Genomic DNA, 22,702 nt, shown 5'->3' with positions numbered 1-22,702 from the left:
TTGTGGGGGCTCTCCCTGTGGGGGCGGGCACCTCAAGCTCCCCATGCGAGGTAGGCCGAACAAGCCTTTAGGCAGCCTGTGCCGTGGAGGGTACCCCCTGGTGCGGGGTTGCCAAGGTCTTGAGGTAGGGACCCATCTTGCAGGGTGGTCTCGCCTGTCCCCCGGGGTGGTCCCTGCTGCCTACCCCATTTAAGAAAAAGCTGGTGCAGGGCCCCCCGCCTGGAGAACAGCCCCCTGCCCCCAGCCAGGCGGAGTCTTGGCATTGCTGCATGCAAAACAAGGCGATTTATTGCCGGAGTGGCGACTGCTGGTGCCCCTACAGGCGTCACTCTTCCGTGTCACTCTCGGCCGTGACACTCTGCAGGAGCGGCAGGGACATGGAGTGCCTCTCGGGATCAGCCAGGCTGCCGCTGCAGGAGGGCCCCAGCCTGGGCCGTCGCTGCTTGAAGGGCCATTTCCCTGGTGGAGACGCAGAGCAAAGGGGGGTTGTTGCGGGAGTTCCCCAAGCCCCCCCCCCTGAGCATTGCCCCTCCCAAGAATCCCCGAATCATCCTCCTCCTCCCTGAACATGCAGGTGGACAGTTGCTGGAGAAAGGCGGCATAGGGGTGGGCCTCCCTCCCCCTGCTGGCAACGGGCGGAGGGCAGGGAGTGAGGAAGTCCAGCAGGCAGGCCTGCTCTCTGGCCCGTTGCCTACCTCGACTGCCCCGCCACGCTGGGAAAGGCTCCCATTGGCTCACAGGATGGAAGAGGCGGTTTGGCCATGTGGGCAGCCTCGCCAGCTGAGCCGAGAGGGCAGTGCCCTTGTGCCCCTGGGATCACAGAGGAAGGTGGCATCCTGGGCAAGCTGATTGAAGCATGTCTGGGAGGCTTTGGGGGCCCTCTGGGGTTTTCAGACCTGAGGAGAAACCAACCCTCCTGGCTTCAATTTTTTGTGGTCAAAAAGCCCGGCGCCACCATCCCCTGGCAGAAGCGTGGGCAGCCTCCTCCAATTTCCTCACCTGCCACTGTCCGCAGGGGCCTGCCCAGGGCCCTCCAGCGCTTGCGAATGGCTGTGCTGTCTCTTGGCAGGGGGGGCTCCAGAGGCCCGGTGGTGGGGGAGGCCTCCGGCGCCGCCATCCTCACCCATGTGGCCCGGGCGGGCAGGGTGCGGCCCACAGGCTTCTGGGAGCCTAGCAAGCCTTTGTGGCCAAGGGCAAACTTGAGGCAGGAGAAGGCCACGGGGAGGGGCTGCTCCCGGAGGAAGCGGCGGTGCTCGGCTCCCTGGGTGACAGCCAGCGACAGGCTGCTGGCATAGAAGACTTCATGGACCACATAGACGCTGCTCTGGGAGCGGAGCCATGGCAGGTCAGGGCGCAGGGCCACTGCCCCAGGGCGCAGCACCAGGAAGGCCACTTTCTTGTGGACACCAGCCATGCTGAGGCGAATGTGCCGCAGGGCCCCGTCCACCAGCCGCGTCTCCTCGTAGCGGGATTCGCCCCTCACCCGGGCACTATACTCGCGGGTGCAGTGGGTCAGCTCCCGCGGGGCCATGCCTCCGGGCAGCAGGCTCTCCAGGGGCCCGATGGGCACCAGGCAGCACTGCCTGCGCAGGGGGTTCTGCCCCAGCTGCGGCTTCTTGATCAGCACTGTCAGGAGATCGTAGGAGGCGGCGTCTTCCAGGAAGGGGACTGGCACAACGGTGGGCCCAAAGCGCTCCTCGATGACCTGCCAAGGAGACCAAAGGGAGAGGCTGTCATGGGGAAGGTGGCCCTTCCCGTCCTTATGGACTTGGGGAGCTGAAGCGCTGCTTGTGCTCCGAGGGAGTCTCCCCTCTTCTGCCCGTGGGCTGGAAGAGAGGCTCTGCACCCGGATAGGTGACGGGGGACAGGAAGGGGAGGTGGTGGATGGCAAGGGCCAGCCCCATCCTGGCAAGGGCCTTGAGAAAGATGCCACTGCTTGGCCCTGTCCCTTTCAAGAGAAGGAGCCATCTCTGAACTGGGTGGAAAGAGCAGAGTGGGCCCCAAGAGGCGCTTTCCAAAACGGTCCTGTCAGCAGCGGGGTGGGTTAGCAAAGGGGACTGCCTCCACTTAATATTATACTTCCCCAAACCCCTTCATTATCCTGACACCGTCTGGAAAAGGGCGGAAGAGCTGGGCAGCAGGCTGGACTGAAGACCGTCCGGCTTGAGGGTTCCAAGATCCTTCCTGCCGTTCTTGGGAAGTATTCCCTGAGCTTAAGCAGATTCGGGGCCAGAATGTCTTCTCCAGGCCAGTGTTTCTCAGCCTCGGCAAGTTTGAGGTGTGTGGGCTTCAGCTCCCCAGCCAGCTGCCCTCTTCTCTTGAATTCTTATCCCAATGCTCTTGACTGGACCCATAGGCTCAAAGGCCCACGTAAAGGTTGGACACTGTGTGCTTTTATAGAGAAACAGGCCCCTGGGACACACCACCTGACCGATCCCTTCCTGTATTTCCATGCTCATTTCCTGGCACCTCCGCACCTGCCCTACCCCTTGAAGCGCAGCCCCAGATTTGGTGTCCGACTATCCTCCAGGCTGTCTTCTCCCTCCACTACAGGGTTCAGCTTAGAGCCTTCCCAGTTCCCACGAGGCGCACCCCATTCCTTGCCAGGCGCTGCCCCCACTTGTTCTTCATTTTCAGGATTCTCCCCACTCTTCCTGGGTCAGAGTTGAGAGGAAGGGATCTCTGTCTTCTGTCACATGCCAGCTGGGTGCCCAGGGAGGCTCGCCCCTCACCTGATAGACTGTCTGGCTGAGAGGCTGCCAGAAGGGGGCCTCAGTCCCCAGCATCCCCAGCACCTGTCTCTCCTTCCTCCCGGGCAGCTGCTTTTCTTTCAGGGGCCCAGAAACTCCTCGGCAGGGAGGGAGGACCCAGAATCTGCTCTGAAGCTCCAGAGAGTAGTGGCCCTTCTCTCGGGTCCTCTCCCTCCCCATCTCTTCAGGCCCTCCCTCTTCTGGAAGGCTTCTTGGCAGTGTTCCCTCTGCAAGTCCTCCCTGCACACAATTCAAGCATTTCCCATCTGCCTTGATGGTTGGGAGCAGACAGTTTTGCCTCTTGGCCCTCCACCTTCTCTTCGACGGGTGGAATGGGCAGCCAGCTTGCACGTGGTTCTTGCTGTCTGCAGAATGGGAAACTTGGCACGTCCCCTGCAGGACCCAAGAGGCGTTCCCTTGGCCTCCAGGTTCCTTTGAGCCACAGCAACAACGGCCTGCACCTCGGTCCCCTCCCAGATTCCTGTTTGCTCTTCCCGTCCACTTGCTCACATCCACAAGGTCTCCTTGTGGAAATCTCGTGCTCCAGAGAGGGACCAGGGGGTGGGGTTCTCAACATCTCTTACCCAAACTGGTTTAATGGCGCAACCATATCTGCCCAGCTTTCTTGGCAAAAGCTACACTCGGACAGTGGCTTCCCACTGCCTTATTCCAGGGTGGCTTTGGGTTTTTTCTTCTCCAGTGGGTCACCTTTCCTCACCTCCGCAGAGCCCACCTGAGTTAAGGTTAGGGCTGACTTGGGGAGCGCTTTCCGCTGGTGGGGGGCTGAGGGGCTCAGGATCCCGCCTTGGGCTGGACGGTCATCATCTATTGACCAGGGACCCTGACTGGTGGTCAGGCAGGATCAGCAGCCAGCAGATCAGCTTGACCCCGACTGGACATTAGTTTGGCCTGGAGAAATGGTCTGTGTCTCCACCCCAGGATCTGCCCTCATTTTAGATTGCAAATGCATCTCTCTCTCTCTCTCTCTGAGTTGATGGGGGACCCTTTGAGAGAGAACCATGTCCAGCAATCAGGATCGCAATACCAGAGACACATTTAGACCGCAAGCTCGCTCAGATGTGACCAAATGACCCCCAGGGTCCAGGCCCCACCTGGAGGAGGCTGCCCCTTGGAACTTCCCCCTGCAGCTGATGAGCCCCTCCCCCGTCAGGCCAAGAGGTTGCTGGGGGCCCGCTTGCCCCTGCTGCTGCGCCTGCCCCTGCAGTCAGGGCTGGCCACAGAGCCCTCAGGGGCACTGCCCTTCCAAATGCCCGCTCCGCCCTCTCACCTTGTCCCGGATCAGTTCCCAATTGGCATCTGCCTCACTGATCTCGAGACATGGGGCCCCTCCGCTATCCATCTTGCCTGCTGCGGGACAGGGCCTCAAGGGATCCGGGTGGTGGTGGTGGTGGTGGTGGTGGGGCATCAGTGAAGCAAGAGAGAGAGGCAGGAGCCAGTTGGGGAGGGAGGAGGGGTCTTTCCCAGCGCCTTGGAGGCAGCAGTGCCAGAAGCAGCAGCAGCAGAAGGCAAGGCCGGCTTGTGAGGTCACAAACCTGCCTCCATCATCATCAGCGGGGTGGGGGGAGTAGGAGGAGAGAGCAGCACCCCTCCTCTGCCTGGGTTGGGGCTGCAGCCCAAAGTCGGGGAGCTGATGGGGAGGGAGAGGCAGCCCTTTGAGGTAGGCCAGCTTAGGAAAGATCAGGGCTCCACAAGAACGGCTGGAACGCTGTTTATTAATACCGGCTCCAGTAACAGAATCTTGAAAGGCTGGCTGCCTTTGCCCTTCCCTCCTTCCTAGGGTGGGGTGGATGGTCGCTTTGCCAGGCTTCTATGCTGCAGCAGCTGCCAAATGACATCTTACTACCAATAACCAAGATTTGAAAAGCCCCAAGTAGCCAAACAGTAAACAATTTTATATAATAAATACTGCTATGCCAATAGCAGTATTTATAGGAATATAAATATTGAGGAATCTGAAAACTGCATCACACACTCCTTCGCAGAAGGAACCTGTTTCAGTTCCTCACAGCTAGAAGGGTTGGTCGCCTTCCTAAATGCCAAAAACATCAGGGCAAGTTGAGTCGTTAAGGGTGGTGCTTGTGGGGGGGGGCAGCAACCTGGAAAGCTGGCCTCTGAGAATCCTGTGGATGGATATCTTTAAGGTGGGGAACCCAGAGGGAGTCCCCTCTTCCCATCATGGTGGGTGGGCAGAGACTGTTGGGAGCAGGCCATCCCAGAGATACACAGCTGCTGGCCTTAAAGGGGCTTTAAGAGTGGCAACCGGTCAACACCCGGCATCAATGGAGAACCACGGCAGCTCTTGCAGTAGCGGTGATGCATCAGGAAACTGAGGCATGCCCACAGCTGCTGTAGCTGCTCCATTCTGGGCCAGCTGCAGCTTCTGAGCAGCCTTCAAGGACAGCCCCACGTAGAGGGCATTGCGCTAGTCTGAATGGGAGGCGAGCAAGGCATGAGGGTATCTGGCCTGGGCAAGCTCGCCATGTGAATTGCTCCTGTCTATGCCAGCTGAGTTGCCCTGTCCTCTCCTCAGGCAGGGGCACTCTGGACAAGTTGCCCCCTTCCCTGGCACACTGAATGCCACTCTCTGTGGCTGGCACTCGGCTGTGCCTGGAATTGGCTGAAGGCCCAGCAGGAGCAGTGCTGTGGGCTTGTCAGAGCCCAGCCTGCCCTGGGGCACGCCCTCGCTGTCCCATGGCTGCGGGGGAGGAGCGGCTGTGGGCACACCTGTGGGAGCAGCAGGCGCAGCTGCAGGAAGGTTGGCCACCATCCAGCAGGCCGGGTGGGCGGTGTGAGGGGCAGCGCTGTGACTCCTCTCCTGCTGCGCCAGCTGGCAGCCTCGACGCCTGCCTTTCGGCAGCCTTGGAGGCCCCGCAGCTGACAGAGCTGGCTCTGGAAATAGCTGATCTGCTCGCCCACGCCTTGCATCTCACCCTCACATGAAACTATCAACAACATCTTCAATGGAATAAAATTCACAAGGGAAGAAGAAAACAACACATGACCCTTCCTGGACATCCTCAGCAGAGGAAATGACGGCAAGGTAGGAACGCCAGTCTCCCGGAAAGCTATCCACACTAACCAAGTGCTCCATTCCCAAAGCAACAACCCAACCTTCCACGAGAGAAGCTGCGTAAGAACGTTATTCAGACGAGCACGAATGCCTGGCAGCAACCCCAGAAAGAGGAAACGGACTGCCTATACAGCCTCTTCCAGCAAAACGGATATGCACACAACTTTATCAAAAAGCGCCTGACCCCTAACCCACCACAGCACAACCAACACAAGCTTTGAGAAGGGTAACACCGCCATACATCAGAAGCATCTCAGAAACCACCAACAGACTGTTACAAGCACATGGCATCACCGTAGCACGCAAACCTACCAAAGCCCTCCAGAGCATCTTCAGTAATCCGAAAGACCCAGGAGCCCAAAAAGAACAAACAGGAGTTATCTACACCATACGGTGCAAGGACTGTGGCAGCCACTGTGTAGGACAGACAGGTGGAAGACCAGCAGAGCGCAGCCACGAACACCAACTAGCAGCCAGAAGACACGATGGAAACTCCTGAATCTCACAACACGTGAACAGACTCAGCCATAGTTTCAGCTGGGAAACTGAGAGCATCCTAAACCAAGCCAAATCCAAAAACGCCAGAGAATTCCTGGAAGCCTGGCACTCAGACAGAGCAGCCATCAACAGGCACATAGAGGCAAACAACATTTACATACCATTCAGAAGAGACAATAGGAAAGCCGAAAGACCAGAACACCTCCTTGCCAGCAATCAACACCCAGATATGCAAAGGTTAACAATGCCAGGATTAACACCAGATGAACAATCAAACAGTACTTAATCAAGGTACTATTAACTCAGTCAATCAACCAAGCAGCAAAGAACAGCCCAATCAAGGAACTCCGAAGGAGAGAACAACACCCCCACCAACCCAGGCAGGGCAAGCCACAGTCTATAAACCGAGAGCAAGGCCCACTCCCTCTTTGCACTGAAGATGTTGCCTGGTCTGGCAAGGAAACGTCTGCAAGAAAACAACAAGGCTCAGAGAGTACCAAGGACTCCACTTTACCCTCTGGCTGGTGTGGGCTTACCCTGGGCCCCTCAGTGGGCATCATACTGGGGAAGGCTTTAGCCCAAGGAAGGGTCCCTGCCCTCCTACCCCATAAAAGCCCATTCTGAGGCCGAGAGGGGCAGAGGGAGGCCATTCTGCCCCCAAGGTGGCTCCTCCAGGTTTGGGCAGGCCTTGCTCTGCCCTCCAGAATGACCTCGTTGATTCCTTTGGGCTGTTGTTGGGGGGAGGCTCTGACGAGGCTGGCCAAAGGGAGAGAGCAGCCTGGGAGATGGGCATGGTGCACCTCAGCGGAGGCCGTGGAGGGGCACCATACGGCCAGGCCTTCGCAGGGAGTAGGATGGAACCAACCCAGCCTGGAGTCTAGCTTTGGAAGGCGGCCCCTCCATGGCAGGGCATGGCCTTCCCCTGGGGAAGCCAAAGCTGCCCATGGCAGCTGGCCACCTCCCCAGACTGGCCCAGCCCGGGGAGGGTGGTGGGGGCTGTGGGGTGGCTCTTTCTCTTCCACGGGCTCCGCGCTGCCCCATCCACATCTGTGGGGCTTCCCCAGGCCCTGCACGAGGGGGTTCCTTGCAAGCACCCCCCACAGAGAATTCCTAGTGGCTGGTCAGGGTGGAGTTTGTCCCCTGGGGCCATTATCGGAGGCCTGCTGAGAATGCCCCCAAGTAAGGGGGCAAGTGGCTGGCCTTCCCTGTGGCAGCCCCACTTTGTGGAATTCTCTCGCCCCACCTTCCTCGCACCTCCCAAGCGGTCCGTCGCCCCTGTGGCCTGAGCTCACGGTAGGTGCCATCACAGGACACTTGCAGGAAATCCTGCAAATTGCTTGTAAGGCATGAGGGAATTTGCATATCCCGTGTTAATTTTTATCCCTGTTTGGTCACTCAGGGCCAGTGAGGACCGAGACAGGATGATAAATATATTTATGCCCTTGCTCAGTCTACGCTCACAAACACAACCCTCCCCCTGCACCAGAAAGGGGTCCCACTGACACAGAACAGGGGCTGGAAGCAATTTATGGGAACCACAAATGGGGGAAGGAAAGGGACCCCCACAGGAGGACTCAGCCCCCCTTTGTAAGCAGCTCCCAAGGTTCTAGTCCCCACTAAGGTGGATGAGTTGTCAGCTCACCGGTTGTGTAGTGGAATAGCGCAAAGCAAGATTTACTCATTTATGTTTGCCCTGCTTGTCTCAGGACAAAACAGGAGAAACTCCACACACAGGGCATTAAAAAGCTTTCAGATGCAATGCGTTAAGTTCTGGCAGGGTGTGAAAGTGCAGGAAGTCAGTCTTTATCTCTTCTGCTCCCTGCCCAGGGCTGAAAATTTCAGTGGGGAATGATGGGAAACAGAGTTCTAGGATCCTAGAGTTGGGAGGAACTTTGGAGGTCATCTAGCCTATCCCCTAGTCCAGTCAAGGGTGGGATCCACTGCAGCATTTCTGACAGATGACCATCCGGCCTCAGCCTGATGGCCTTTAGCCAAGAGGTGGTCGCCGCTTCGTGCAGCAGCCGGTTCCATCGTACAGCCAGGAAGCTCCTCCTGATGTCTGCCTGGACCACCTTCCTCATATCTTTCACCCCGTGGCTTATTCTGAGCTGCAGTGCCCAGAGCTGGACACTGGACTCTGGCCAGGGCAGAGGAGAGGGGATCTGGATCCTATGCTCCTTTTATTAGACCCCCAGGATAGCATTGGCCTTTTTAGCAGCTGCATCATGCTGCTCGGTCCCTGACTCCCAGACACGCGCCTTGGTGTCTTCCCTTCTCAGACACACCCCTTCACACTTCTCCCAGTCAGTTCCATCCTCTTCACTCCAGCCCATCACTCAGGCCTGGGTACATCCTGGGGACCTTCTGTCTCTCCTCTGAAGTAGGAGCCACTGGCCCAGTTTTATGCCCCCTCAACTCCCTGGTCCAAGTCACTGCTTTAGAGGTCAGACGGCCCCTCAAAATGAGCAAAGGTCTCCCCTCCGCCCTCCTGTATCCTGAGCTGCAGCCCCACTTCTCCCGGTGAGGCTCCATTCCCCTTCTGAGAGGAGACAGAGGCAAACAAGGAGCCGAGGTACTGCGACGGGGTCTTCTGGATCCCGTTCTGGAGGGAGAGGGTTTCTCATCCTTCCTGGGCACTTTCCCCCTTACAGATAGCATCACTTTCCTCAGTGTCAGGTTCCCTTCCTCAACCCATTCTTCCCTGTTGGTCAGGCTAGCAAATCCTCTTCCTCTCTGCCCCGTCTTCTGACAAAGTTGTTCATGGCTGAAGACAACACTTTGCTGGACTTAAGACTTTAGGTAGAGTTAGATTCCCAGCAATTGTCAGGAAACTGCCTCCCCCCTTATCACTACAGCATGCCTGTTGGGGAGACTGGTCAACTGATAAAGAAGCTTGCATTTTCTGCTTGTTCAGCCTGTGTTAATTGTCCTCCTGAGTTAGAAGCTCTTCATTCGCCTTGTTTACTTTACACAGTCTGTGCCCCGGTGCAGAAACAGCCAAGGACTTGAGTGGCACCACTTAGGGCCTCTTGGTTGCAGCCTCCTGTTTCTTCCTCTGCATTCTGCTTTCCTGGCCCCAAGCCTCAGCTGTATTTTCATCTCTGGCTTTTGCCCCCCCCCCTTTGTTCTGCTTTCCTGCCCTCTCAAGGACATGAGGCTCACGCAAGCCAGCCAACCACCCACAGGCCATTCCAGGGTGGCATTGCCAGGAAAGGAGGTTCAAGTCCCAAGCGATGGGAAGGCCTGTTAGGTCCTGGAGAGGAGGGGGGACATCTTGGCACAGAGGACAACCTGGACCCAGCTTGCCAGATCAGATTGCCCCCATTCCCAGGCTGGCTCCAGCAGGGAGAGCCAAGGAACCTTCAGAAACTCAAGAAACCGTGGCGAGCACCACCTCAAGATGGCTGGATACACCAAATGGCCACTGGCCTGATCACAAAGAACACCTCTTTGGTTCCTCCCAAAATTGTGTGTCACACATTTGACCCCACAAAGGAAACAATTTTCTTTCCGGTCCACCCTCTGGGACCTCTGCCTCTGCTACCTGCTCCATTGCACTCCCATCAGTTGGCCTGTGGCTCCCCTTGCTCAGGTGCCGCTGGGGAGGCAGCACCCTTTCCCCACCTTCTCCAAGGTGGCTGGGCTTACTGCAAAGTGAAACCCTGGCAGGTGCTCCAGAAAGATTTGAGGTCTGAGGGTTCTCTGTCCCTGGGAAAATCAGAGGGATGGAAATGAAGGAGGGGGGCTGGGGGTGCTTGGGGCCCATCTAAAGCCCTCAGCAGGCATGCAGGACTGGTTTTCAGGTTGTATGATTCAATTGAGGAAATCAGTTTGACTCAAGTGATTTGAACTAGGATGGTCCATCAAGAAAATCCATTTAATCTGAACCAAAAACTCCTGAATTGCTGATTTGGTTTGGAAGCTTTCATCTGATTTACATTTATTCTGAATTGTTAATCTAAGGCTGGAGTGAGTTCCCACCGGCCTCCTGGTGGGCCTTTGCACGGGGTGGGGGTGGTGCGTGTGCGTGTGTGCCTGTGTGCATAGAGGTTGTGCCCACCCAACCTTCTCCAGACCATTCAGGGATTCTGGTCTGTGGCAATCCTTCCTTCCTTCCTCCCTCCTGAGCACCCCCAACACAGTAAGACGGGAACACCAGAATCGAACCTTTATTGAAGACTGCTTTTCCACATCTCAGTGCAGTACAATTGCTGCCTTTCCTGCTCCCCTCCTCCCCCAGCAAGGTAAAGGGAGGGTGGCCTCGTCTGGAACAGCAGGGTGAGTGACTGGCTCCCAAGGCAGCTGGCTGAAAATGCCCAAGGGCAGACGCAGACACACACACACATGCAGTTTTGGTATCAAGTTGTTCCAAAGTCACTTCACTTGGGTGACTGATCCAAAGCAGGCGTGGAGGGCTACGGCTCGCTCTGAAGGCAGGGGGTGAACTGGGGCCCAACCCAGGGGATGGGTGGTTGGGACTACACAGAGCAGAGAATGCTGCAGGGGTTCCTGGTTCCAGCCTGCCAGCCCCCGCAAGGCTCTGCCACTCAGACAGAACCGGGCGTGGACGTGTGCAAAGGGGGGAGGACCCAGCATCCGGCCCTTTCTCCCCCCTTGTGCACCCAATCCCCATCATTTCCAGCCAGCAGAGCCTGGGGTGACCGGCTGGGGCTCTTGTGGGGGCTGCTTCACCGCCTCTGGAGACTGCTTGGCAGAAAAGCGTTAAGCGGAAGCAGCCTTACCCCTTCTCCCCAGTGTCCTTCCCGATTGCAGCTGGAGGTAGTAAAGTTTAAGGGGGCTTGGGGTCAGGGGGACAAGGGCGACCCGCCCGGTCTGGGCCATTTGCTTTTTGCCAGGTGGACGATGGGTCAGCCACAGTGCCAGGAAGGACACCCTTCCTTCCCATCCTGAAACCCTGACAAAGCGGGGGATTTCTCTCTTCTCCAGCCCTCTTCAGGTTTAGCAGCGCTTTGTCCATAGACCTGAAAGGGATCAAATAGAGATCACCTAGTTGAACTCTTGCCCCGTGCAGGAACCCTTCACCGCAGCCTCCCTGAGAGATGGCTGCCCCCAGCACCAGCCTGTCTGCCCTTGAATAGCTTCCCGATGTCAAGTCAAATTGAGTTCCTTGCGATCCAAGCCTGTTTCTTGACCGGTCTTCTGCAGCAGCCCTGAGCCATCCCCTGCACAATAGCCCTTCCGACACCCGAAGACACCTGCGGATGCTTCACTTCCAGCATCTGCCACGAGCCCAGACACAGCAGTTGGATTCACATGAGACAACAGACCAGCGTAACAGGTGATCCAGCACAGTGTGAGCAAGGCCGTCAGGCTAACCTGTGATTTTTTTTTCTTTTTGTGCATAGCAGATTTTGTGCGCGTGCAGGCATTGTGTGTGGTTAACTAGCTTTAGGCCTAGCGCGCTGCTCAAAGCCAGCCACGACACAGGTTGCCTTTTCTAACTGGCAGCTGTGTGGCAAGCCGTTGGCAGCTGGGGGTCAGCGGCTCCCTTTCCTGGGGGAGGGCTCTCAGCTGCTGGGAAGAGCGCTGCCCCCACACCGCCAGGCTTCAGCAGACCTGGAAGAACAGGGAGGATGCAATGCCCCCCCGACACCATCGTGGCACCCCCAATGCCCCCTCCTTGGAGGGGGCCCATCCTTCCAACTGTGCACCTGCAGCAGGTCATTGGAGTGGGCAGTGGAGGCGGCCCCGAAGTGTCCTAGGAAGCCCCACTGGCATTCCTAGCCTGCCAGAGAGGCAGCCCTGAGTGCCAAAGCACACCATGCCAAGGAGAGCACCCTGGCAGACCTGCCATGCTGGCATTGCGAGGATACCTGCAGAGATTTGCCCCCACCGTTCAAAGGGGAGTTTCCTGCTTATAGTGATAACTACAAGTGGGGCCCTCAAACTGCAACTTGATGGCTGCCTTAAGGTGCAGGTGGGGGGCCAGGGTGTCAGTGGCGATCAGGGGCCTCCCCAATTCCCGGCTACGCCCATCCTGCGCTACAGAGGGTGGAAGTGCCAAGAGGCCTGGCTGGTGCCGATGGGTTGGGGAGCGCGGCTGTACCTGCTGCGCCCCAGCGAGCATGTCGGTCGGAACTGTCTGGAGGGTAGTGAGAGAGTGAAAAGTGGATGCGGCGGCTGAAGAGCCACGGGAAGCCTGCGACTTGCAGGGCTCGCCGGTGGAACCCAGCAAGGCTGAGGGAGAGTCGTCCTGCTGGCCTGGCGGGGCAGGGCTGCTGGCTGAGCTGCTGGAGGAGCCCGGCTGGGGAGAGGCGGGCATGGGCAAAGTCCCGTAGCCCTCCAGCAGCTTAAGCACCACCTGGTGGCCCTGCTTGGCTGCCATCCGCCTGGGGGTGCGCCCGGCCTTGTCCCGGACATTGGGGCTGGCACCATGTGCCAACAAAACCCTCACCAAATCAGCTCGGCCTTCCTGCGCTGCCACACCCAGGGCTGTGGCCCCTTGGTTGCAACTGTGGTTGGGCTGCGCTCCTTGCTCCAACAACAGGTGTGCAATCCTCCTGTGGCCCTGCCAGGCAGCCAGGTGCAAGGCTGAGCGGCGTTCCTTATCGAGGGCATCCACGTCGGCACCATAGCTCAGCAGCAGCTGAGCGGCCTCCACTTGCCCCTGCCAGCACGTGACGTGCAACGCAGTGCGGCCCTGGGCGTCGCACCCCTCCAAGCTGGCCCCGTTCTCCAGTAACAATTCGGCCATCTCCACGCACCCCTCCAGCATCAGGAGGTAGAGCATGGGGCGACCCTCAGAGTCGGACAAGTTGACATCTGCCCCCTTGCGCAGAAGCAGCTCAGCAGTGCTGCGGCGCCCACCTAGCATAGCCAAAGCCAAGGCAGAAAGCCCATCGTACCCCTGGTGGTCGATAGGGGAGCAGTGCGCAAGCAAGAGCTGCACAGTATCAGCATTCCCCTCCTGGGCTGCCAGCATCAGTGGGACCCGTCCATCCTGATTTGGCTCGCCTACGCGGGCTCCAGCCTCCAGGAGGGCCGCACAAGTCTTGTGGTGGCCCTGCCAGGCAGCTAGGTGCAATGGGGTCCAGCCCATCCCATCCCGGTGATTCTCATCCAAGCCCCGCTTTAGCAGAGCCCGGACAACGGCTTCGCTGCCCTGTCCAGCTGCAATGCCCAGAGCAGTCCGGCCCTCGCTGTCCAGCGTGTCCGTGGCTGCGCCCCAAAGCAGCAAGGTCTCTACGACTGCCCTGTGACCTGTTGCAGAAGCAGCCAAGAGTGGGGTGCAGCCCCTGGAATCAGCCGCATCCACATCAGCCCCGGCTTCCAACAAGAGCTCAACAACGTCCGCCCGGCCTTCGTAGGCAGCTACCAGCAAGGGGGTCACGTTGTCCCAGTCAGCGTGCCCTGGGGAAGCACCATGATCCAAGAGAAGCTCTACCACCTTGGCACAGCCGCGGCTTGCTGGAATGCATAAAGCTGCCACGGAGAGGGCTGTGCGCCCGTCCACGTCAGCATGGTCAACATGAGCCCCACGGGCCAGCAGTACAGCCACAATCCCTCCCTGTCCCATGTAGGCAGCAGCAATGAGCGGAGTGCGCCCCTCAGAATCAGCCAGGTTGACATCTGCCCCACGTCCCAACAGGGTGGCCACGATGTCCTCGTGGCCACCCCAGGCAGCCGCCCTCAGTGCCGTTCTCCCCTCTGTGTCGGCGCAATCCACGCTGGCCCCGGCTCGCAGCAACACATCCACAGCCTCGCTGTGACCCCCCCAGGCAGCTGCCCGCAGAGCGGTCCAGCCTTTGTGGTCTGAGCAATCGACGTTGGCCCTGTGGGCCAGCAGGCAAAGCAGGACCTTTGTGTGCCCCTGGCGGGCAGCCAAGGTCATGGGCGTCTGTCCGTGCTGATCGGGGGCTTCAGGCCGCGCCCCGTGAGTCAAGAGCAGCCCAACCACTTCATGGTTGCCACTGTGGGCAGCGCTGGCCAGCAAAGTGCACCCGTCCCCGTCCTGCTGGTTGACGCTGGTGCCGTTTCCTAGCGACAGCCGCACAGAGTCTTCGCGTTCCAGGGCGTACCGGAGGGGGGGGGCTGGCCCTCGGTCCCCCAAGCGAGCCCCTGCCAGCACCAGGAGCTCCACCACGGCTGGCTCCAGTGGCGTCAGCAGCTCCGACTCCAAGCAGCGCTCCACGGGCACCCTGCACCACACCAGCCACAGTGCCAGCTGCCAGCCCTCCAGGCTGAGCTTGGCCGCCAGCAAGTGTCGGGCCAGTTCGATCACTTCTTCTGGGCTCAGTTCTGGTGCCCGGCAGGAGGCACTTATGGCGAGCAGGGCATGCCCACAGGCTGGGCAGCAGAGGTACTTCTGTGTACAATGCTTGATGTCACACAGCCACTCGGCAAAGCTGGTGTGGAAGAAAACACAAGTGTCCCCTGGGCCCTTTTGAAGGAGTCCGGCTAAGGCTGCCAGACGGTCCTCAAAGCCCTCCCAGGACACCGGATGGCACGTCCAGACGGCAGCATGAAGCTCACGAGGCCTCAGCGGGCGAGGCGCTGCCAGCAGGGCCTCTAGCAGAGGGCGGACCAGGGCAAACTGGTTGTGGGCGAAGAGGCGCTGGCACAGCCAAAGGTAGAGTCCGCAGAGCGTCCCTGGGATGTGGCAGACTTCACGCAGGGCGACCAGCTCTTCCGCCACTCCGTCTAACACCCGCTCCAGGTACAGGAGGCACCCGTTGCTCTTAATGTGCAGCTGGCTCAGGGCTCCAGTTGTGTCCGGGGCGAAGTGCTGTCGGAGTGCTTCCTCCCGATCCAGCCGGGCGAGGATGTATTGCTGAACGTCACCGACAACGGGTTCCCTCCGGAGGTCATCGAGGCACAGCTGTCGGAACCCTGTGCAGGAAGAGGTGGGATGAGAGAAGGGTCAGCCCCAAACCCCCTCCCTCAGCAGTGGCAGAGGAGGAAGGTGACACACCTCAGCAAGGAAATAGCACTCGGCAACCTAATGCCCACCCTTCCCACCCCAAAGGGCAAGCAAAATGCATTGGGCGCCTGTTCTCAAGGGAGAGATGGCTTGCCCCTGTATCACAGGCAAGCTGCTCCCAAAATGCACCAGGGTTAGCTGGACTGTGCGTTGCATCTGGGTACAGAGGCCTCTCCTGTTTGCTCTTCTGGTCCCCCCACCCCTAGCTGTGAACGGTCCAAGGACCCCCTCCTTGGAAAGCTCTGCTCAGAACCTGCTCCAGGTAGCTGCAGCATACAACTGGCAGCTGCAAGAGCCTTAAGCCCTGCCCCCCCCACCCCAAGGGCCCTCCTCACCAGGAAAGAGGCGCAGCACCCCCTTGCTGTGAGAGCGGGCGCTGCAGATCAGGAGCAGCCAGGGGGGCAGCAGCCGCAGGTGGCTTCCCAGAAGTTGGGCAATGGACTGGCTGGGCCCTGGAGCGGGGCCCCTCTCCTCGTCGTCCTCCTCCTCCCGGTCTCTCTTGCCCACATCCAGCGCATCCACCACCATCAGCAGAGGCTTTACGGGGGGTGGCAGGTCCAGCAAGGGCAGCAGCACTGCTCTGGGGGGAGAAGGGGGAAAGTTGACGGTCTCCCACGGACCCACGCAGCATTCATTGGGGGCAGGCAGCAGCATCACCAAATGCCCAGCGCAGGGGACCCCAAAGTGCTCTGCAGCTGGCGCCAGCTGGTCTAGGCCAGGCACAACCTGCGCCCTGGCCACCAGCCTCAGGACCTTGTAGCTTCCTTTCTCTGTTCGCTCTGTAGATTTCTGGCCTATTTTGGAGGAAAGGAATTGGCATTCGGACATAGTGAACAATGAGAGAACGCCTATCACCAGCCGGTGAATTAAAACGCAATTAAAAGCAAAGAGAGCCAACTGGGTAAAACCAATAAAACGCCCACCAATTAGTACAACCATTGCGTGAACAGACATGCTTCAATCTCCTTTCTGAGAAAGCCCTGCCAGCAGAACAACTGTAGAACCTGGGGAGCCAGAGGGGGGACCCTGGACGCAGCCCCCACTGGGCAGGCTGGCTCTGCAGACCTGCCGCCTGGCAGCTTCCTTAAAGGGACAGGCAGCCTTCAGCGCCGGGCTGAAGAAAGGGACTGAGACTAAGCACGGCTGTCCTGTGACTGAAGGCCCCTGCTCTGGCCAGCGGTCCACCAACAGAGGCTTCTAGCATTCCAGGCAGAGCACATGGCAGAGGCAGAGCTGAGCAGGAAAGAGGAGCCAGCCCAGGACCGTTGGTGGAAATGGACGCAGGAAATGCTCCTGCATCAGCTGTGCTCCTCCAGGAAGTCCAGCACCGCCTTGATCAGGCAACCCCCGAAGCACCTGGGTGGGGTCTTTTGAGGCTGGCGGCACTGGTGCTGCTTGTGTCGCTGGGGGTCGCCAATGGCCAGGAAGACCTCCACTCTCTGCAACTGCCCCCCCGCCCCTCACTGGCAGCCATCCCTATACCTTCCAGTGCTGCAGGGCAACAAAGTAAAGCGCCTGGGATCCCAAGCGGCCAAAAAGTTTGGATGGCCAGAGGTGGGCGGGGTTGCCCTCCCTGCTCTCGGCTGGTGGGGGCCATGCCCGGCTTCCGCCCCTAATGAGGCCCAGGAAGGAAGCCAGAGCCAGCTAGAGGGGCTGTGCCTGGACCTCACTTCCTCAGGCGGTGCAGCTGCCCCTCTCCCCGCAAAGGCTGCAAGATCGTTCTCAGGTGGAGGGGGGGGCAGGCAAGGGGAGCGGGGGTGCTCCTTACCTGCGGAAGATGTCGTCCGGGTCCTTGCACATGGCCGGCTCTAAGGCGTGGCGGCCCCTGACCCGGCAGAGGCGCTCAGCGTAGCCGGGCAGCAGAGGGCAGCGCTCGATCTGTCCCACCAGCCGGATCAGAAAGCCCTGGGGAGTGCAGGTAGTGGCATCGTGCGCCTGGCAAAAGTGCCAAGCCAGGGCAGAGTCGCCCAGACCCACGCGAAGGCCCGGCTCAGAGGTGGGCCACAGGGCTTCGGTGCACAGCGCCGTCTTGCCGCTGCCGGGCCCCCCGGTGACCAGCACCCCGCCGCCCCGCTCCAGGCTGAGCGCCAGCCGGCCCAGCGCCCACTCCCGGCAGTAGAAGGGCTTGCCGCGCAGGAGGCTCCCGGCAGGCTCCATGCTGGGCTGGGTGCATGGTGGGCTCTGGGCGGCGGTCCGAGGCCGGTCAGTTCCCGGGCAGCAGCGCGGGGCCTGCGGGGGCAGAGGCGGAGAGCGCGTGGGACCGCCCCCGCGGCGGGCGAGCAGCCCCGCTTTCCGCCCGGCCTCTCCCTGCGGCCCCCGGGCGGCCCTCGACGTCCCGATCTGGCCCGACGCGGCTTAGGGAGGCGGCCAGGTGGTGCTCCCGCCGCAGGCGCGCCGAGCGAGCGGATGCTGATTCATCTGCCCACACCCCGAGCGGGTCCGGCCCCCTGGTGCGCCTGTAACCCTCTCCTGCCCGCGGGCCTCCCGCCGGAGCCGCCGAGGCCGCGCGCCCCTCGTCCTCCAGGAGCCCCCAAGCCAGCGGGCGCCTCTCCCCGCCGGCAGCAGCCCGGAGCGCGGCGCGCGGCTTGGAGCCCGGAGCCCGGCTGGCCCCGCGTCGGGAGCGCAGCTGCGGGGGCGGCGAGCGCATCAAGCCCGGGCAGGCCGGAGGGGCTAGCCTGACATTCCCGGCCCCTCGCGAATCCCCGGCGCCCCGCCCCGCCCCTCTCTGGCGGCCGGGCGGGGAGGGCGAGTCTCATCCCGGTTGGCACCACGTGGCGGCGCCCCGGAAGCCGGCGGCGGGAGGCCGAGCGCCGCCCCGGCATCCTTCCGCGAGCCGCCGCTGCTCCTCGGGGACTGCGGGGGACGAGCCCCGCGGCTTGCCAGGTGCAGCCCGCTTCGCTCAGGCCGGCCCCCTGGAGCATCCCTGGGGCGGGCGAGGTGCGCGGAGTTCCGGGGGCGAGCCGGAGACGGGCGCGCATGCGCACCAGGGAGAGAGGCGTCCAGAAAGCGGCGGCGCGGGTGCACGTGCCCGGTGGCTGTCGCGGGGCTGCAGGGCAGCGGCTCCCCTTCGCGGCGGCGGCGGCGGCGGCGGCGGCGGCGCAGGGCAGAGCGGGGCCGGGCGCGGCCAGACTTCCGTCGCCGGCGGCCGGCCAAATCTCGGCGCGGGCACGGGCCCTCGCCCTCTTCCCCGCGCCGGCGGAGGGCGAGAGGGGCGCGGTTCCCGAGCGGCCGGCTTGGCCCGGGCGAGCTGCCCCCAGAAGGCCCGCCGAGCCCCGTCGTCAGCCCCGTGGCGGCGTTGCCAAGCCGCGGGCAGCCGAAGGAGGACGGGCCGCTTCTTGCAGAGGCTGTTCGGAGGGTTTTGAAAGGGAGGTGGGGAGAAGGCTGCTGACGGCGGCCAGTTTGGAGAGGCTCCAGAGCCTACAGCGTCAGGGGCAGTAGGACTGAGTGCGGCAGCCCAGCTCCGGGCTTCCCCGCGAGGCTGGCCGGTCCTTCTGGCCAAAGGCCAGCACAGCGCCTGCTCCAGCCAGTTGCGAGCGGGGTGAGATGCGGATCACGGGCGGATTTCATTTGCCCTCCTTGGGTCTGGCAGCTGCCAGGCATCTAAACCAGCCGCCGACTGATGACTCCGATGGCCCGTGCTGCGTATTCCAGTCAGGAGTCCCTCCGGGCAACCTGGTCCTCTGAAACGCGCCCCTCGATGGCTCAGCTTCCCCGCCTTGGCCGAGAGGTTGCCCGGCCAGCCTGCCTGCACTTTGCTTCAACCAGCAGGCTGCTGGGGAGATCCGCGTGGTGGGGCCCAGCCCCCCATCCTGCGGGTGGGGGAGTCCTCGGTTCCTGGGGGAGGTGTGTGATCTCCTGTGGCCCAGCCCTTCCCCACAAAGCCTGAGCTGCCTTGTTTGCAGGAGGAGATGTGCTTCGGGTGAACTCAGCCAGTGCTTTTTCAAAGATACTGTCCTGAATGCCAGTTGACCCTGCCACCATGTGCTCATGTGTCTGAGCACAGCCTCCCTTTGCCTTCCAGAGAGGCCGTCTGAGCTGAAGGATGCTTGTGGGTGGCTTCAGAGAACCAGCCGGGAAGGAGGGCTTGGGGGGAGGTGTCTGGTGGAGCTGGAGGTGCGTCTGCCCTCCCCAGGTGGAGGGGGGGCAGGGCAGGGCCTCGGGGTGCCTTGAGCAGCTTTGGCCTCTGCCTGGCCTGGGGTCCGCAGCAGGAGCCCCTCCGGGAGGGAGCCCAGCTGCTTCTGCTTGGGGCTGGGAGGGGGCAGGCCAGGAGCGCCCTAGCTGGGGCACACGCTCTGGCCTGCCTTGCTGGCTCTCTGGCATGGCCATTCCTGGGTGGCCTCCTGGCAGGTGCTCTGTGTGGCCTGGGCTTCTGCCCTGGCAGCTGTGAGGGCTGTGTTTAAGGGTGAGGGGCTGAAGGACGGTTTGCCCAGGGGCCTCCGGCCAAGGCCCCTGCTTGACTCAAAGTAGGGGCATCGGGCCTTTGGTTTGGATCTTGGAGCACTGTCTTCCCATGGCACGTGCACAGGAGTCGGACCCCTGCTGATGGGTCTGCCCCAGCGGGGAGCTGGCTTGAGGCTGTCCATGGTTAGGAGCACGTTGTGTGAATTCTGCTTCATTCGTGGTTCGCTGCACCGTGCAGAGCCTGCACCTGGATGGATTCAGCCCCCAGGTTAAGCACGTCGGGGCCTCCATCTAGCCTGCCCCCGGCTGCAGTTGGATGGGCCTGGGATCTCCCTCTGGTATGTATGTACGTATGTATGTATGTATGTATGTATGTATGTATTTATTAAGTTTATCCACTTCCCAATCTCATTCAGTGATGACTCTGTGTGGCTTACGATGTATAATGAATTTTTATTCTTTTATCTGATATAATATAAATAAATAGAAAATATAAAACGTAAAATATAACATTTAAATATAAAATCCAAGATGGTCATGATGGAATTTCCCGGGGCCACATCACGGTGCTAGCCACCTCCACAATCAACTGTCCCCCCTCTTGCCCCACGGAAGTGGCAAAGCCAGGTCTTAACTCCCCTTCTAAAGGCCGGGAGAGTGGGGGCCTCACCTCTATGGGTAATTTATTCCAAAGGGCGGGCCATGGCGGAGAAGGCCTTCCTCCTGGACCCTGGCCATCGGCAATCCCTCATGGACAGGCTCCATAATATGCTCTCTTTGCATGACCAGGTGGGACGGGTCGATGTAATGGGGAAGAGGCGGTCCCTCAGGTAGCCTGGTCCCGTGCCATGTAGGGCTTTGAAGGTGATAACCAACACCTTGAATTGGACCTGGAAGCAAACTGGCACCCAGTTGGTTATGTGTGCTCTCATTGTTGTTCAGTCATTAAGTCGTGTCTGACCCTTCGTGACCCCATGGGCCACAGCACGCCGGGCCTCCCTGTCCGCCACCGTCTCCAGGAGTTTGCTCAGATTCATGTTCATTGCTTTGGTGATGCTATCTCACCAGCTCATCCTCTGCTGTCCCCTTCTCCTTCTGCCTTCAGTCTTTCCCAGCATCCGGGTCTTTTCCAGTGAGTCCCCTCTTCGCATTAGGTGGCCAAAGTATTTGAGCTTCAGCTTCAGTGTCTGTCCTTCCGGTGAACAGGCAGGGTTAATTTCCTAAAACTACTTGCAGGGCTGCGTTCTGGACCAGCTGTAGCTTCCGGATACTCTTCAAGGTTAGCCCCATGTATTGCAGTATCCTATGAGGGAGATGACCAGGGCATGAGTCGCTGTTCGGAGAGACTCCTGATCCAGGAAGGGGCATAGCTGGTGCACCACACAAAGCTGTGCAAAGGCTCCCCTGGCCATGACTACCACCTGCTCCTCAAGCAGGAGTTTTGAGCCCAAGAGAACCCCCAGGTTCCTCACTGGATCTGTCTGGGGCAGTGCAACCCCATCCAGAACCAGAGATGTTAAATTCCCGGATACCCGGGAGCCCCCATCCCACAGCCACTCCGTCTTACTGGGGTTCAGCTGAAGCCTCTTGTTCCCCATCCAGACCCCCACACACTCTAGGCACAGAGAAAGGGTGGTTACTCTTATTCTGTAGTATAAAAAGGGGAGTGTTAATGTTTTCTACTACAGATTAAGGTTACTATGGTAACTAATCATTTTGGTCTGGTGCAGAGGTTGAATTCAACTGTCCCCTTTTCAGATGTTGATTTTTACACCTGGGGGGAGGAACTTGCCTGGACTTGTTTTAGTTTCTGTTTCCTTTCTGTGTAGGCATGTAGCTGCTCTGAGAGCCTGCAAGAATGCAGAAGCCTTTTAAATATGTTTTGCTTTCTGTAAATAAATTATTTTTATAGAAACGCCTGGTGTGTGACTTTTCTGATCTCTCCTGGGCCAAAGGCTTTCCCAGCAATCTGCCAACAGTTACGGCATCACTTACCTCACTCGGGATGGAGATGTATAATTGGGTGTCATCTGCATATTGATGATACCTCACCCCGTGGTGACAGATGATCTTGCTATCCATGGGGGAGAGCAGATGGTGCCCCCCCTTCAGGGCCCGCCCACTACTCCTGGGGAACAGGGAAGGGAGGAGGGGAAGGCCCCTCTTAACGGCTGTGTGATCTTTGGGTTTCCACCAAAAGATGCTCCCCTGCCCCGGGTAGAGCATGTCCAGGGAATCTTTGTGCTGCCTGGGGTCTCCTCCCCGATTCTCGATCAGGAAAGAGAAGGGCGCTTCCTCAGGAGTGTGGTTCTTCATTTCTCTATGCAGGAAGTCACACAATGTTCTGGGAATTTGGGGATTCCCACTTTGCTAAGAAAGAAACCAGCATATGCCTAATTTTGCATTATAAAAGGTGGGCATTAAGAGGGGAGACACATTGTCAGTAGTATATTTTGTGAGGGGGCATTTTGTGGGTTGGGGTCAGGAAAGCAACCCTAAAGAAGCGGTTCCCCTTGGCTGACTTCATCCCACGTGGACCAAAGCTTCCGTCTCTCCCCCCACCCCCATTTCAGGCTGACTGTGGGCCCTCAGCTGGGAGGCCCTCCTTTCCGTTCCTCGTGCAGCATCTGCAGCCCTACACGGGCCGACCTTGCCCTGAAGTAAAGGCCCACGTGGGGATGAGGGCGCTGGGCTTTCGTTGTGCAGAGAGAGGAGAAGGGTGGCCCTCCTCCCCATGGAGCTTCCTAGCTCGACCCACCAGGCTGGTGCTCTTTGGAGCGGCTTTTCAGAGAGAGGCCCGTGGCTCCCCTGGACAGTCTCTGGATTGCTCTCCCCACCGTCCTGGCCTCTCCCACCCTCCAGTTCTTGCAGGTTGTCGGAGCATCTGTGCTCACTCAGGAGGAGAGAGAGTTTCTGAGCAAATACCAGCCAGCTTAGTTTGTACCAAAAATCCATGGAAATCTTGGGACAAATACATTTATTACGTCGGGAGCATACGTGGCTCCACGAATGTGTGCGCTG

General features: G+C 59.7%; 2 protein-coding genes across 2 annotated transcripts; both read right to left on the bottom strand.

Moving 5' to 3' along the window:
* Positions 1-325: 325 nt before the first annotated feature.
* On the bottom strand, positions 326-4,110 carry C5H11orf42 (chromosome 5 C11orf42 homolog). The gene is made up of 3 exons (XM_063306072.1): positions 4,039-4,110; positions 1,000-1,705; positions 326-459 (listed from the first exon to the last, which is right to left on the bottom strand). The coding sequence occupies exons 1-3, from the start codon at positions 4,108-4,110 to the stop codon at positions 326-328; spliced, it is 912 nt and encodes a 303-aa protein (XP_063162142.1).
* A 7,967-nt stretch (positions 4,111-12,077) lies between these two features.
* Positions 12,078-17,512, bottom strand: LOC134499368 (ankyrin repeat domain-containing protein 50-like). The gene is made up of 3 exons (XM_063306064.1): positions 17,049-17,512; positions 15,616-15,860; positions 12,078-15,189 (listed from the first exon to the last, which is right to left on the bottom strand). Exons 1-3 carry the CDS (start codon positions 17,435-17,437, stop codon positions 12,197-12,199), a joined length of 3,627 nt encoding a protein of 1,208 aa, XP_063162134.1. The 5' UTR covers positions 17,438-17,512; the 3' UTR covers positions 12,078-12,196.
* Between the last annotated feature and the right edge of the window lie 5,190 nt (positions 17,513-22,702).

This window comes from Candoia aspera, chromosome 5 (genome assembly GCF_035149785.1).
Source record: "Candoia aspera isolate rCanAsp1 chromosome 5, rCanAsp1.hap2, whole genome shotgun sequence".
NCBI classification, from domain to species: domain Eukaryota; kingdom Metazoa; phylum Chordata; class Lepidosauria; order Squamata; family Boidae; genus Candoia; species Candoia aspera.
Note: the sequence above shows the minus strand (reverse complement) of the source record. Positions and strands in the feature narration are given on the sequence as shown.